Below are 13928 nucleotides of genomic sequence, written 5' to 3'. Positions count from 1 at the left end.
CCCTCTCTCCTCACCTTGTTACCTCTCCCCCTCTAGCTGGGTGTCCCTCACTCCTCACCTTGTTTCATATCCCCCTCTAGCTGGGTGTCCCTTACTCCTCACCTTGTTTCATCTCCCCCTCTAGCTGGGGGTCCCTCACTCCTCACCTTGTTTCCTCTCCCTCCAGCTGGGTGTACCTCACTCCTCACCTTGTTTCCTCCCCCTCTAGATGGGTGTCCCTCACACCTCACCTTGTTTCCTCCCCCTCTAGCTGGGTGTCCCTCACACCTCACCGTGTTTCCTCTCCCTCTAGCTGGATGTCCCTCACTCCTCACCTTGTTTCCTCTCCCCCTCTAGCTGGGTGTCCCTCACTCCTCACCTTGTATCCTTCCTCTATAGCTGGGTGTCCCTCACACCTCACCTTGTTTCCTCCCGCTCTAGCTGGGTGTCCCTCACACCTCACCTTGTTTCCTCCCCCTCTAGCTGGGTTTCCCTCACTCCTCACCTTGTTTTCTCTCCCCCTCTAGCTGGGTGTCCCTCAATCCTCACCTTGTTTCCTCTCCCCCTCTAGCTGGGTGTCCCTCACTCCTCACCTTGTTTCATCTCCCCCTCCAGCTGGGTGTCCCTCACTCCTCACCTTGTTTCCTCTCCCCCTCTAGCTGGGTGTCCCTCGCTCCTCACCTTGTTTCCTCTTCTCCTCTAGCTGGGTGTTCCTCACTCCTCACCCCCTCTAGCTGGGTGGCCCTCACTCCCCACCTTGTTTCATATCCCCCTCTAGCTGGGTGTCCCTTACTCCTCACCTTGTTTCCTCTCCCCCTCTAGCTGGGTGTCCCTCACTCCTCACCCCATCTAGCTGGGTGTCCCTCTCTCCTCACCTTGTTACCTCTCCCCCTCTAGCTGGGTGTCCCTCACTCCTCACCTTGTTTCATATCCCCCTCTAGCTGGGTGTCCCTTACTCCTCACCTTGTTTCATCTCCCCCTCTAGCTGGGGGTCCCTCACTCCTCACCTTGTTTCCTCTCCCTCCAGCTGGGTGTACCTCACTCCTCACCTTGTTTCCTCCCCCTCTAGATGGGTGTCCCTCACACCTCACCTTGTTTCCTCCCCCTCTAGCTGGGTGTCCCTCACACCTCACCGTGTTTCCTCTCCCTCTAGCTGGATGTCCCTCACTCCTCACCTTGTTTCCTCTCCCCCTCTAGCTGGGTGTCCCTCACTCCTCACCTTGTATCCTTCCTCTATAGCTGGGTGTCCCTCACACCTCACCTTGTTTCCTCCCGCTCTAGCTGGGTGTCCCTCACACCTCACCTTGTTTCATCTCCCCCTCTAGCTGGGTGTCCCTCACTCCTCACCTTGCTTCCTCTCCCCCTCTAGCTAGGTGTCCCTCACTCCTCACCTTGTTTCCTCTCCCCCTCTAGCTGGGTGTCCCTCACACCTCACCTTGTTTCCTCCCCCTCTAGCTGGGTGTCCCTCACACCTCACCGTGTTTCCTCTCCCTCTAGCTGGATGTCCCTCACTCCTCACCTTGTTTCCTCTCCCCCTCTAGCTGGGTGTCCCTCACTCCTCACCTTGTATCCTTCCTCTATATCTGGGTGTCCCTCACACCTCACCTTGTTTCCTCCCCCTCTAGCTGGGTGTCCCTCACACCTCACCTTGTTTCCTCCCCCTCTAGCTGGGTTTCCCTCGCTCCTCACCTTGTTTCCTCTCCCCCTCTAGCTGGGTGTCCCTCAATCCTCACATTGTTTCCTCTCCCCCTCTAGCTGGGTGTCCCTCACTCCTCACCTTGTTTCATCTCCCCCTCTAGCTGGGTTACCCTCACTCCTCACCTTGTTTCCTCTCCCCCTTTAGCTAGGTGTCCCTCACTCCTCACCTTGTTTCCTCTCCCCCTCTGGCTGGGTGTCCCTCACACCTCACCTTGTTTCCTCCCCCTCTAGCTGGGTGTCCCTCACACCTCACCTTGTTTCCTCCCCCTCTAGCTGGGTTTCCCTCACTCCTCACCTTGTTTCCTCTCCCCCTCTAGCTGGGTGTCCCTCAATCCTCACCTTGTTTCCTCTCCCCCTCTAGCTGGGTGTCCCTCACTCCTCACCTTGTTTCATCTCCCCCTCTAGCTGGGTGTCCCTCACTCCTCACCTTGTTTCCTCTCCCCCTCTAGCTGGGTGTCCCTCACTCCTCACCTTGTTTCCTCTCCCCCTCTAGCTGGGTATCCCTCACTCCTCACCTTGTTTTCTCTCCCTCTAGCTGGGTGTCCCTCGCTCCTCACCTTGTTTCCTCTTCTCCTCTAGCTGGGTGTTCCTCACTCCTCACCCCCTCTAGCTGGGTGGCCCTCACTCCCCACCTTGTTTCATATCCCCCTCTAGCTGGGTGTCCCTTACTCCTCACCTTGTTTCCTCTCCCCCTCTAGCTGGGTGTCCCTCACTCCTCACCCCATCTAGCTGGGTGTCCCTCTCTCCTCACCTTGTTACCTCTCCCCCTCTAGCTGGGTGTCCCTCACTCCTCACCTTGTTTCATATCCCCCTCTAGCTGGGTGTCCCTTACTCCTCACCTTGTTTCATCTCCCCCTCTAGCTGGGGGTCCCTCACTCCTCACCTTGTTTCCTCTCCCTCCAGCTGGGTGTCCCTCACTCCTCACCTTGTTTCCTCCCCGAATAGCTGGGTGTCCCTCACACCTCACCTTGTTTCCTCTCCTTATAGCTGGGTGTCCCTCACTCCTCACCTTGTTTCCTCTCCCTTTAGCTGGGTGTCCCTCACTCCTCACCTTGTTTCCTTCCTCTCTAGCTGGGTGTCCCTCACACCTCACCTTGTTTCCTCCCCCTCTAGCTGGTTGTCCCTCACACCTCACCGTGTTTCCTCTCCCTCTAGCTGGATGTCCCTCACTCCTCACCTTGTTTCCTCTCCCCCTCTAGCTGGGTGTCCCTCAATCCTCACCTTGTTTCCTCTCCCCCTCTAGCTGGGTGTCCCTCACTCCTCACCTTGTTTCATCTCCCCCTCTAGCTGGGTGTCCCTCACTCCTCACCTTGTTTCCTCTCCCCCTCTAGCTGGGTGTCCCTCACTCCTCACCTTGTTTCCTCTCCCCCTCTAGCTGGGTATCCCTCACTCCTCACCTTGTTTTCTCTCCCTCTAGCTGGGTGTCCCTCGCTCCTCACCTTGTTTCCTCTTCTCCTCTAGCTGGGTGTTCCTCACTCCTCACCCCCTCTAGCTGGGTGGCCCTCACTCCCCACCTTGTTTCATATCCCCCTCTAGCTGGGTGTCCCTTACTCCTCACCTTGTTTCCTCTCCCCCTCTAGCTGGGTGTCCCTCACTCCTCACCCCATCTAGCTGGGTGTCCCTCTCTCCTCACCTTGTTACCTCTCCCCCTCTAGCTGGGTGTCCCTCACTCCTCACCTTGTTTCATATCCCCCTCTAGCTGGGTGTCCCTTACTCCTCACCTTGTTTCATCTCCCCCTCTAGCTGGGGGTCCCTCACTCCTCACCTTGTTTCCTCTCCCTCCAGCTGGGTGTCCCTCACTCCTCACCTTGTTTCCTCCCCGAATAGCTGGGTGTCCCTCACACCTCACCTTGTTTCCTCTCCTTATAGCTGGGTGTCCCTCACTCCTCACCTTGTTTCCTCTCCCTTTAGCTGGGTGTCCCTCACTCCTCACCTTGTTTCCTTCCTCTCTAGCTGGGTGTCCCTCACACCTCACCTTGTTTCCTCCCCCTCTAGCTGGTTGTCCCTCACACCTCACCGTGTTTCCTCTCCCTCTAGCTGGATGTCCCTCACTCCTCACCTTGTTTCCTCTCCCCCTCTAGCTGGGTGTCCCTCACTCCTCACCTTGTATCCTTCCTCTATAGCTGGGTGTCCCTCACACCTCACCTTGTTTCCTCCCGCTCTAGCTGGGTGTCCCTCACACCTCACCTTGTTTCCTCCCCCTCTAGCTGGGTTTCCCTCACTCCTCACCTTGTTTCTCTCCCCCTCTAGCTGGGTGTCCCTCACTCCTCACCTTGTTTCCTCTCCCCCTCTAGCTGGGTGTCCCTCACTCCTCACCTTGTTTCATCTCCCCCTCTAGCTGGGTGTCCCTCACTCCTCACCTTCCTTCCTCTCCCCCTCTAGCTAGGTGTCCCTCACTCCTCACCTTGTTTCCTCTCCCCCTCTAGCTGGGTGTCCCTCACACCTCACCTTGTTTCCTCCCCCTCTAGCTGGGTGTCCCTCACACCTCACCGTGTTTCCTCTCCCTCTAGCTGGGTGTCCCTCACTCCTCACCTTGTTTCATCTCCCCCTCTAGCTGGGTTACTCTCACTCCTCACCTTGTTTCCTCTCCCCCTTTAGCTAGGTGTCCCTCACTCCTCACCTTGTTTCCTCTCCCCCTCTAGCTGGGTGTCCCTCACACCTCACCTTGTTTCCTCCCCCTCTAGCTGGGTTTCCCTCACACCTCACCTTGTTTCCTCCCCCTCTAGCTGGGTTTCCCTCAATCCTCACCTTGTTTCCTCTCCCCCTCTAGCTGGGTGTCCCTCACTCCTCACCTTGTTTCATCTCCCCCTCTAGCTGGGTGTCCCTCACTCCTCACCTTGTTTCCTCTCCCCCTCTAGCTGGGTGTCCCTCACTCCTCACCTTGTTTCCTCTCCCCCTCTAGCTGGGTATCCCTCACTCCTCACCTTGTTTTCTCTCCCTCTAGCTGGGTGTCCCTCGCTCCTCACCTTGTTTCCTCTTCTCCTCTAGCTGGGTGTTCCTCACTCCTCAACCCCTCTAGCTGGGTGGCCCTCACTCCCCACCTTGTTTCATATCCCCCTCTAGCTGGGTGTCCCTTACTCCTCACCTTGTTTCCTCTCCCCTCTCTAGCTGGGTGTCCCTCACTCCTCACCCCATCTAGCTGGGTGTCCCTCTCTCCTCACCTTGTTACCTCTCCCCCTCTAGCTGGGTGTCCCTCACTCCTCACCTTGTTTCATATCCCCCTCTAGCTGGGTGTCCCTTACTCCTCACCTTGTTTCATCTCCCCCTCTAGCTGGGGGTCCCTCACTCCTCACCTTGTTTCCTCTCCCTCCAGCTGGGTGTCCCTCACTCCTCACCTTGTTTCCTCCCCGAATAGCTGGGTGTCCCTCACACCTCACCTTGTTTCCTCTCCTTATAGCTGGGTGTCCCTCACTCCTCACCTTGTTTCCTCTTCCTTTAGCTGGGTGTCCCTCACTCCTCACCTTGTTTCCTTCCTCTCTAGCTGGGTGTCCCTCACATCTCACCTTGTTTCCTCCCCCTCTAGCTGGTTGTCCCTCACACCTCACCTTGTTTCCTCTCCTTATAGTTGGGTGTCCCTCACTCCTCACCTTGTTTCCTCTACCCTCTAGCTGGGTGTCCCTCACTCCTCACCTTGTTTCCTCTCCCTCTAGCTGGGTGTCCCTCACTCCTCACCTTGTTTCCTCCCCCTCTAGATGGGTGTCCCTCACACCTCACCTTGTTTCCTCCCCCTCTAGCTGGGTGTCCCTTACTCCTCACCTTGTTTCATCTCCCCCTCTAGCTGGGGGTCCCTCACTCCTCACCTTGTTTCCTCTCCCTCCAGCTGGGTGTCCCTCACTCCTCACCTTGTTTCATCTCCCCCTCTAGCTGGGTGTCCCTCACTCCTCACCTTCCTTCCTCTCCCCCTCTAGCTAGGTGTCCCTCACTCCTCACCTTGTTTCCTCTCCCCCTCTAGCTGGGTGTCCCTCACACCTCACCTTGTTTCCTCCCCCTCTAGCTGGGTGTCCCTCACACCTCACCGTGTTTCCTCTCCCTCTAGCTGGATGTCCCTCACTCCTCACCTTGTTTCCTCTCCCCCTCTAGCTGGGTGTCCCTCACTCCTCACCTTGTATCCTTCCTCTATATCTGGGTGTCCCTCACACCTCACCTTGTTTCCTCCCCCTCTAGCTGGGTGTCCCTCACACCTCACCTTGTTTCCTCCCCCTCTAGCTGGGTTTCCCTCACTCCTCACCTTGTTTCCTCTCCCCCTCTAGCTGGGTGTCCCTCAATCCTCACCTTGTTTCCTCTCCCCCTCTAGCTGGGTGTCCCTCACTCCTCACCTTGTTTCATCTCCCCCTCTAGCTGGGTTACCCTCACTCCTCACCTTGTTTCCTCTCCCCCTTTAGCTAGGTGTCCCTCACTCCTCACCTTGTTTCCTCTCCCCCTCTAGCTGGGTGTCCCTCACACCTCACCTTGTTTCCTCCCCCTCTAGCTGGGTTTCCCTCACACCTCACCTTGTTTCCTCCCCCTCTAGCTGGGTTTCCCTCAATCCTCACCTTGTTTCCTCTCCCCCTCTAGCTGGGTGTCCCTCACTCCTCACCTTGTTTCATCTCCCCCTCTAGCTGGGTGTCCCTCACTCCTCACCTTGTTTCCTCTCCCCCTCTAGCTGGGTGTCCCTCACTCCTCACCTTGTTTCCTCTCCCCCTCTAGCTGGGTATCCCTCACTCCTCACCTTGTTTTCTCTCCCTCTAGCTGGGTGTCCCTCGCTCCTCACCTTGTTTCCTCTTCTCCTCTAGCTGGGTGTTCCTCACTCCTCACCCCCTCTAGCTGGGTGGCCCTCACTCCCCACCTTGTTTCATATCCCCCTCTAGCTGGGTGTCCCTTACTCCTCACCTTGTTTCCTCTCCCCTCTCTAGCTGGGTGTCCCTCACTCCTCACCCCATCTAGCTGGGTGTCCCTCTCTCCTCACCTTGTTACCTCTCCCCCTCTAGCTGGGTGTCCCTCACTCCTCACCTTGTTTCATATCCCCCTCTAGCTGGGTGTCCCTTACTCCTCACCTTGTTTCATCTCCCCCTCTAGCTGGGGGTCCCTCACTCCTCACCTTGTTTCCTCTCCCTCCAGCTGGGTGTCCCTCACTCCTCACCTTGTTTCCTCCCCGAATAGCTGGGTGTCCCTCACACCTCACCTTGTTTCCTCTCCTTATAGCTGGGTGTCCCTCACTCCTCACCTTGTTTCCTCTTCCTTTAGCTGGGTGTCCCTCACTCCTCACCTTGTTTCCTTCCTCTCTAGCTGGGTGTCCCTCACATCTCACCTTGTTTCCTCCCCCTCTAGCTGGTTGTCCCTCACACCTCACCTTGTTTCCTCTCCTTATAGTTGGGTGTCCCTCACTCCTCACCTTGTTTCCTCTACCCTCTAGCTGGGTGTCCCTCACTCCTCACCTTGTTTCCTCTCCCTCTAGCTGGGTGTCCCTCACTCCTCACCTTGTTTCCTCCCCCTCTAGATGGGTGTCCCTCACACCTCACCTTGTTTCCTCCCCCTCTAGCTGGGTGTCCCTTACTCCTCACCTTGTTTCATCTCCCCCTCTAGCTGGGGATCCCTCACTCCTCACCTTGTTTCCTCTCCCTCCAGCTGGGTGTCCCTCACTCCTCACCTTGTTTCCTCTCCCTCTAGCTGGGTGTCCCTCACTCCTCACCTTGTTTCCTCTCCCCCTCTAGCTGGTTGTCCCTCACACCTCACCTTGTTTCCTCTCCTTATAGCTGGGTGTCCCTCACTCCTCACCTTGTTTCCTCTCCCTTTAGCTGGGTGTCCCTCACTCCTCACCTTGTTTCCTCCCCCTCTAGCTGGGTGTCCCTCACACCTCACCTTGTTTCCTCCCCCTCTAGCTGGTTGTCCCTCACACCTCACGTTGTTTCCTCTCCTTATAGCTGGGTGTCCCTCACTCCTCACTCCTCACCTTGTTACCTCTCCCCCTCTGGCTGGGTGTCCCTCACTCCTCACCTTGTTTCATCTCCCCCTCTAGCTGGGTGTCCCTCACTCCTCACCTTGTTTCATCTCCCCCTCTAGCTGGGTGTCCCTCACTCCTCACCTTGTTTCCTCTCCCCCTCTAGCTGGGTGTCCCTCACTCCTCACCTTGTTTCCTCTCCCCCTCTAGCTGGGTATCCCTCACTCCTCACCTTGTTTCCTCTTCTCCTCTAGCTGGGTGTTCCTCACTCCTCACCCCCTCTAGCTGGGTGGCCCTCACTCCCCACCTTGTTTCCTCTCCCCTCTAGCTGGGTGTCCCTCACTCCTCACCTTGTTTCATATATCCCTCTAGCTGGGTGTCCCTTACTCCTCACCTTGTTTCCTCTCCCCCTCTAGCTGGGTGTCCCTCACTCCTCACCTTATTTCCTCTCCCCCTCTAGCTGGGTGTCCCTCACTCCTCACCTTGTTTCATATCCCCCTCTAGCTGGGTGTCCCTCAATCCTCACCTTGTTTCCTCTCCCCCTCTAGCTGGGTGTCCCTCACTCCTCACCTTGTTTCATATCCCCGAATAGCTGGGTGTCCCTTACTCCTCACCTTGTTTCCTCTCCCCCTCTAGCTGGGTGTCCCTCACTCCTCACCCCATCTAGCTAGGTGTCCCTCTCTCCTCACCTTGTTACCTCTCCCCCTCTAGCTGGGTGTCCCTCACTCCTCACCCCCTCTACCTGGGTGTCCCTCACTCCTCACCTTGTCTCCTCTCCCCCTCTAGCTGGGTATCCCTCACCCCTCACCTTGTTTCCTCACCCCCTCTAGCTGGGTATCCCTCACTCCTCACCTTGTTTCCTCTTCCCCTCTAGCTGGGTGTTCCTCACTCCTCACCCCCTCTAGCTGGGTTGCCCTCACTCCTCACCTTGTTTCCTCTCCCCCTCTACTTGGGTGTCCCTCACTCCTCACCCCTTCTAGCTGGGTGTCCCTCACTCCTCACCTTGTTTCCTCTCCCCCTCTAGCTGGGTGTCCCTCACTCCTCACCTTGTTTCCTTCCGCCCCTCTAGCTGGGTGTCCCTCACACCTCACCTTGTTTCCTCTCCCTCTAATTGGGTGTCCCTCAATCCTCACCTTGTTTCCTCCCCCTTTAGCTGGGTGTCCCTCACTCCTCACCTTGTTTCCTCTCCCCTCTAGCTGTGTGTCCCTCACTCCTCACCTTGTTTCCTCTCCCCCTCTAGCTGGGTGTCCCTCACTCCTCACCTTGTTTCCTCTCCCCCTTTAGCTGGGTGTCCCTCACTCCTCACCTTGTTTCCTCCCCCTCTAGCTGGATGTCCCTCACTCCTCACCTTGTTTCCTCCCCCTCTAGCTGGGTGTCCCTCACTCCTCACCTTGTTTCCTCTCCCCCTCTAGCTGGTTGTCCCTCACTCCTCACCTTGTTTTCTCTCCCTTTAGCTGGGTGTCCCTCACTCCTCACCTTGTTTCCTCCCCCTCTAGATGGGTGTCCCTCACACCTCACCTTGTTTCCTCCCCCTCTAGCTGGGTGTCCCTCACACTTCACCTTGTTTCCTCTCCCTCTAGCTGGGTGTCCCTCACTCCTCACCTTGTTGCCTCTCCCTTTAGCTGGGTGTCCCTCACTTCTCACCTTGTTTCCTCCCCTTCTAGCTGGGTGTCCCTCACACCTCACCTTGTTTCCTCCCCCTCTAGCTGGGTGTCCCTCACACCTCACCTTGTTTCCTCTCCCTCTAGCTGGGTGTCCCTCACTCCTCACCTTGTTTCCTCTCACCCTCTAGCTGGGTGTCCCTCACACCTCACCTTGTTTCCTCTCCCTCTAGCTGGGTGTCCCTCACACCTCACCTTGTTTCCTCCCCCTCTAGCTGGGTGTCCTCACACCTCACATTGTTTCCGCTCCCTCTAGGTGGGTGTCCCTCACTCCTCACCTTGTTTCCTGCCCCTCTAACTGGGTGTCCCTCACACCTCGTCTTGTTTCCTCTCTCCCTCTAGCTGGGTGTCCCTCACACCTCACCTTGTTTCCTCCCCCTCTATTTGGGTGTCCCTCACACCTCACCTTGTTTCCTCCCCCTCTATTTGGGTGTCCCTCACTCCTCACCTTGTTTCCTCCCCCTCTAGCTGGGTGTCCCTCACTCCTCACCTTGTTTCCTCTCCCTCCAGCTGGGTGTCCCTCACTCCTCACCTTGTTTCCTCTCCCTCTAGCTGGGTGTCCCTCACTCCTCACCTTGTTTCCTCTCCCCCTCTAGCTGGTTGTCCCTCACACCTCACCTTGTTTCCTCTCCTTATAGCTGGGTGTCCCTCACTCCTCACCTTGTTTCCTCTCCCTTTAGCTGGGTGTCCCTCACTCCTCACCTTGTTTCCTCCCCCTCTAGCTGGGTGTCCCTCACACCTCACCTTGTTTCCTCCCCCTCTAGCTGGTTGTCCCTCACACCTCACGTTGTTTCCTCTCCTTATAGCTGGGTGTCCCTCACTCCTCACTCCTCACCTTGTTACCTCTCCCCCTCTGGCTGGGTGTCCCTCACTCCTCACCTTGTTTCATCTCCCCCTCTAGCTGGGTGTCCCTCACTCCTCACCTTGTTTCATCTCCCCCTCTAGCTGGGTGTCCCTCACTCCTCACCTTGTTTCCTCTCCCCCTCTAGCTGGGTGTCCCTCACTCCTCACCTTGTTTCCTCTCCCCCTCTAGCTGGGTATCCCTCACTCCTCACCTTGTTTCCTCTTCTCCTCTAGCTGGGTGTTCCTCACTCCTCACCCCCTCTAGCTGGGTGGCCCTCACTCCCCACCTTGTTTCCTCTCCCCTCTAGCTGGGTGTCCCTCACTCCTCACCTTGTTTCATATATCCCTCTAGCTGGGTGTCCCTTACTCCTCACCTTGTTTCCTCTCCCCCTCTAGCTGGGTGTCCCTCACTCCTCACCTTATTTCCTCTCCCCCTCTAGCTGGGTGTCCCTCACTCCTCACCTTGTTTCATATCCCCCTCTAGCTGGGTGTCCCTCAATCCTCACCTTGTTTCCTCTCCCCCTCTAGCTGGGTGTCCCTCACTCCTCACCTTGTTTCATATCCCCGAATAGCTGGGTGTCCCTTACTCCTCACCTTGTTTCCTCTCCCCCTCTAGCTGGGTGTCCCTCACTCCTCACCCCATCTAGCTAGGTGTCCCTCTCTCCTCACCTTGTTACCTCTCCCCCTCTAGCTGGGTGTCCCTCACTCCTCACCCCCTCTACCTGGGTGTCCCTCACTCCTCACCTTGTCTCCTCTCCCCCTCTAGCTGGGTATCCCTCACCCCTCACCTTGTTTCCTCACCCCCTCTAGCTGGGTATCCCTCACTCCTCACCTTGTTTCCTCTTCCCCTCTAGCTGGGTGTTCCTCACTCCTCACCCCCTCTAGCTGGGTTGCCCTCACTCCTCACCTTGTTTCCTCTCCCCCTCTACTTGGGTGTCCCTCACTCCTCACCCCTTCTAGCTGGGTGTCCCTCACTCCTCACCTTGTTTCCTCTCCCCCTCTAGCTGGGTGTCCCTCACTCCTCACCTTGTTTCCTTCCGCCCCTCTACCTGGGTGTCCCTCACACCTCACCTTGTTTCCTCTCCCTCTAATTGGGTGTCCCTCAATCCTCACCTTGTTTCCTCCCCCTTTAGCTGGGTGTCCCTCACTCCTCACCTTGTTTCCTCTCCCCTCTAGCTGTGTGTCCCTCACTCCTCACCTTGTTTCCTCTCCCCCTCTAGCTGGGTGTCCCTCACTCCTCACCTTGTTTCCTCTCCCCCTTTAGCTGGGTGTCCCTCACTCCTCACCTTGTTTCCTCCCCCTCTAGCTGGATGTCCCTCACTCCTCACCTTGTTTCCTCCCCCTCTAGCTGGGTGTCCCTCACTCCTCACCTTGTTTCCTCTCCCCCTCTAGCTGGTTGTCCCTCACTCCTCACCTTGTTTTCTCTCCCTTTAGCTGGGTGTCCCTCACTCCTCACCTTGTTTCCTCCCCCTCTAGATGGGTGTCCCTCACACCTCACCTTGTTTCCTCCCCCTCTAGCTGGGTGTCCCTCACACTTCACCTTGTTTCCTCTCCCTCTAGCTGGGTGTCCCTCACTCCTCACCTTGTTGCCTCTCCCTTTAGCTGGGTGTCCCTCACTTCTCACCTTGTTTCCTCCCCTTCTAGCTGGGTGTCCCTCACACCTCACCTTGTTTCCTCCCCCTCTAGCTGGGTGTCCCTCACACCTCACCTTGTTTCCTCTCCCTCTAGCTGGGTGTCCCTCACTCCTCACCTTGTTTCCTCTCACCCTCTAGCTGGGTGTCCCTCACACCTCACCTTGTTTCCTCTCCCTCTAGCTGGGTGTCCCTCACACCTCACCTTGTTTCCTCCCCCTCTAGCTGGGTGTCCTCACACCTCACATTGTTTCCGCTCCCTCTAGGTGGGTGTCCCTCACTCCTCACCTTGTTTCCTGCCCCTCTAACTGGGTGTCCCTCACACCTCGTCTTGTTTCCTCTCTCCCTCTAGCTGGGTGTCCCTCACACCTCACCTTGTTTCCTCCCCCTCTATTTGGGTGTCCCTCACACCTCACCTTGTTTCCTCCCCCTCTATTTGGGTGTCCCTCACTCCTCACCTTGTTTCCTCCCCCTCTAGCTGGGTGTCCCTCACTCCTCACCTTGTTTCCTCTCTCCCTCTAGCTGGGTGTCCCTCACTCCTCACCTTGTTTCCTCTCCCCCTCTAGCTGGGTGTCCCTCACACCTCACATTGTTTCCTCCCCCTCTAGTTGGGTGTCCCTCACACCTCACCTTGTTTCCTCCCCCTCTAGCTGGGTGTCCCTCACACCTCGTCTTGTTTCCTCTCTCCTTCTAGCTGGGTGTCCCTCACTCCTCACCTTGTTTCCTCACCCCCTCTAGCTGGGTGTCCCTCACACCTCACCTTGTTTCCCCCCCTCTATTTGGGTGTCCCTCACACCTCACCTTGTTTCCTCTCTCCCTCTAGCTGGATGTCCCTCACTCCTCACCTTGTTTCCTCACCCCCTCTAGCTGGGTGTCCCTCACACCTCACCTTGTTTCCTCTCCCCCTCTATTTGGGTGTCCCTCACTCCTCACCTTGTTTCCTCCCCCTCTAGCTGGGTGTCCCTCACTCCTCACCTTGTTTCCTCTCTCCCTCTAGCTGGGTGTCCCTCACTCCTCACCTTGTTTCCTCTCCCCCTCTAGCTGGGTGTCCCTCACACCTCAACTTGTTTCCTCCCCCTCTAGTTGGGTGTCCCTCACACCTCACCTTGTTTCCTCTCTCCCTCTAGCTGGGTGTCCCTCACTCCTCACCTTGTTTCCTCTCCCCCTCTAGCTGGGTGTCCCTCACACCTCACCTTGTTTCCTCCCCCTCTAGTTGGGTGTCCCTCACACCTCACCTTGTTTCATCTCTCCCTCTAGCTGGGTGTCCCTCACTCCTATCTGATGATGAGTTACCAGTACAAGTTCCAGGATGAGGACCAGACCAAGATCAAGGGATCGATCAAGTACGCACACCCTATTATACTACTCACCCAATCCCCCCCTTCCACAAAATATGTAAATATTGGACTATAAATTGTGCCTTCCTTTATTATACTTATGCTAAAATGTTTGTTCTATTCTACTGAGCCATTTACTTTCTGTTCATATTCTTATCTTTTACTATTTCTTATTGTTGTTACATTGTGGGGAAGGCACCTGGAAGTAAGCATTTGGTTGGATGATGTATACCATGCGTATCGCGTACTAATAAAACGTGAAACTACATGTGAATAGGTAAGGTGGAAGTCTGGCCCTTATTGGTGTTGTGGTGTGTGTGTTTGTGTGTGTCAGGACTGGATGGTTTGGTACAGTGGTGGAGTATGGAGCAGAGAGGAAGATCAGTCGGCACAGTGTCCTGGCTGCTACTGTCAGTGTCGGAGTGCCACAGGGAGTCACCCTCAAAATCAGGTACTACAACACAAATACAGTCTGTGTAATACAGTGTGTATGTGCAACGTGTAAAACAGTTTAGTACAGTGTATAATACACTGTGTGTGTGCGTGGGTTTGTGCATGCATGTGTGTGTGCATGAGTGGCATGTCTATCTGTGTCTTGGCTACTAAATATTTCGCTTAGGGGGTTCAGGTTTACCCCAAAATCAGGTGATAGTATTATTACTTTTCATAGTACAGTATGTACTGTAATTTGTTTCCTTCTGTCCCTAGGTTGGCTCGTGCCAATCAGACCTATCTATTCCCGGTCCACCTGACAGACCAGCTGCTGCCCAGTGCAGTGTTCTACGCCACTGTGGGGCCTCTACTAGTCTACATGGCCATACACAGACTGGTCATTATACCATACACATGCTCCCAGAAACAA

At 56.2% G+C, this 13928-nt stretch overlaps 1 protein-coding gene across 1 annotated transcript in view; it reads left to right on the top strand.

Annotated features, from left to right (window-relative positions):
• Positions 1-13928, top strand: part of LOC129815601 (dnaJ homolog subfamily C member 11) — a 42635-nt gene that overhangs the window by 15628 nt on the left and 13079 nt on the right. Inside the window, exons 9-11 of the mRNA XM_055869561.1 lie at positions 12987-13072; positions 13401-13517; positions 13775-13928. The exon at positions 13775-13928 is cut by the window's right edge and continues 2 nt beyond it. Coding sequence (XP_055725536.1) covers positions 12987-13072; positions 13401-13517; positions 13775-13928 — 357 coding nt within the window. The remainder of the gene's footprint in view (positions 1-12986; positions 13073-13400; positions 13518-13774) is intronic.

The sequence above is a fragment of the Salvelinus fontinalis genome, chromosome 18, assembly GCF_029448725.1.
Source record: "Salvelinus fontinalis isolate EN_2023a chromosome 18, ASM2944872v1, whole genome shotgun sequence".
Classification (NCBI taxonomy): Eukaryota; Metazoa; Chordata; class Actinopteri; order Salmoniformes; family Salmonidae; genus Salvelinus; species Salvelinus fontinalis.
This window is presented reverse-complemented; position numbering and strand designations above follow the sequence as displayed.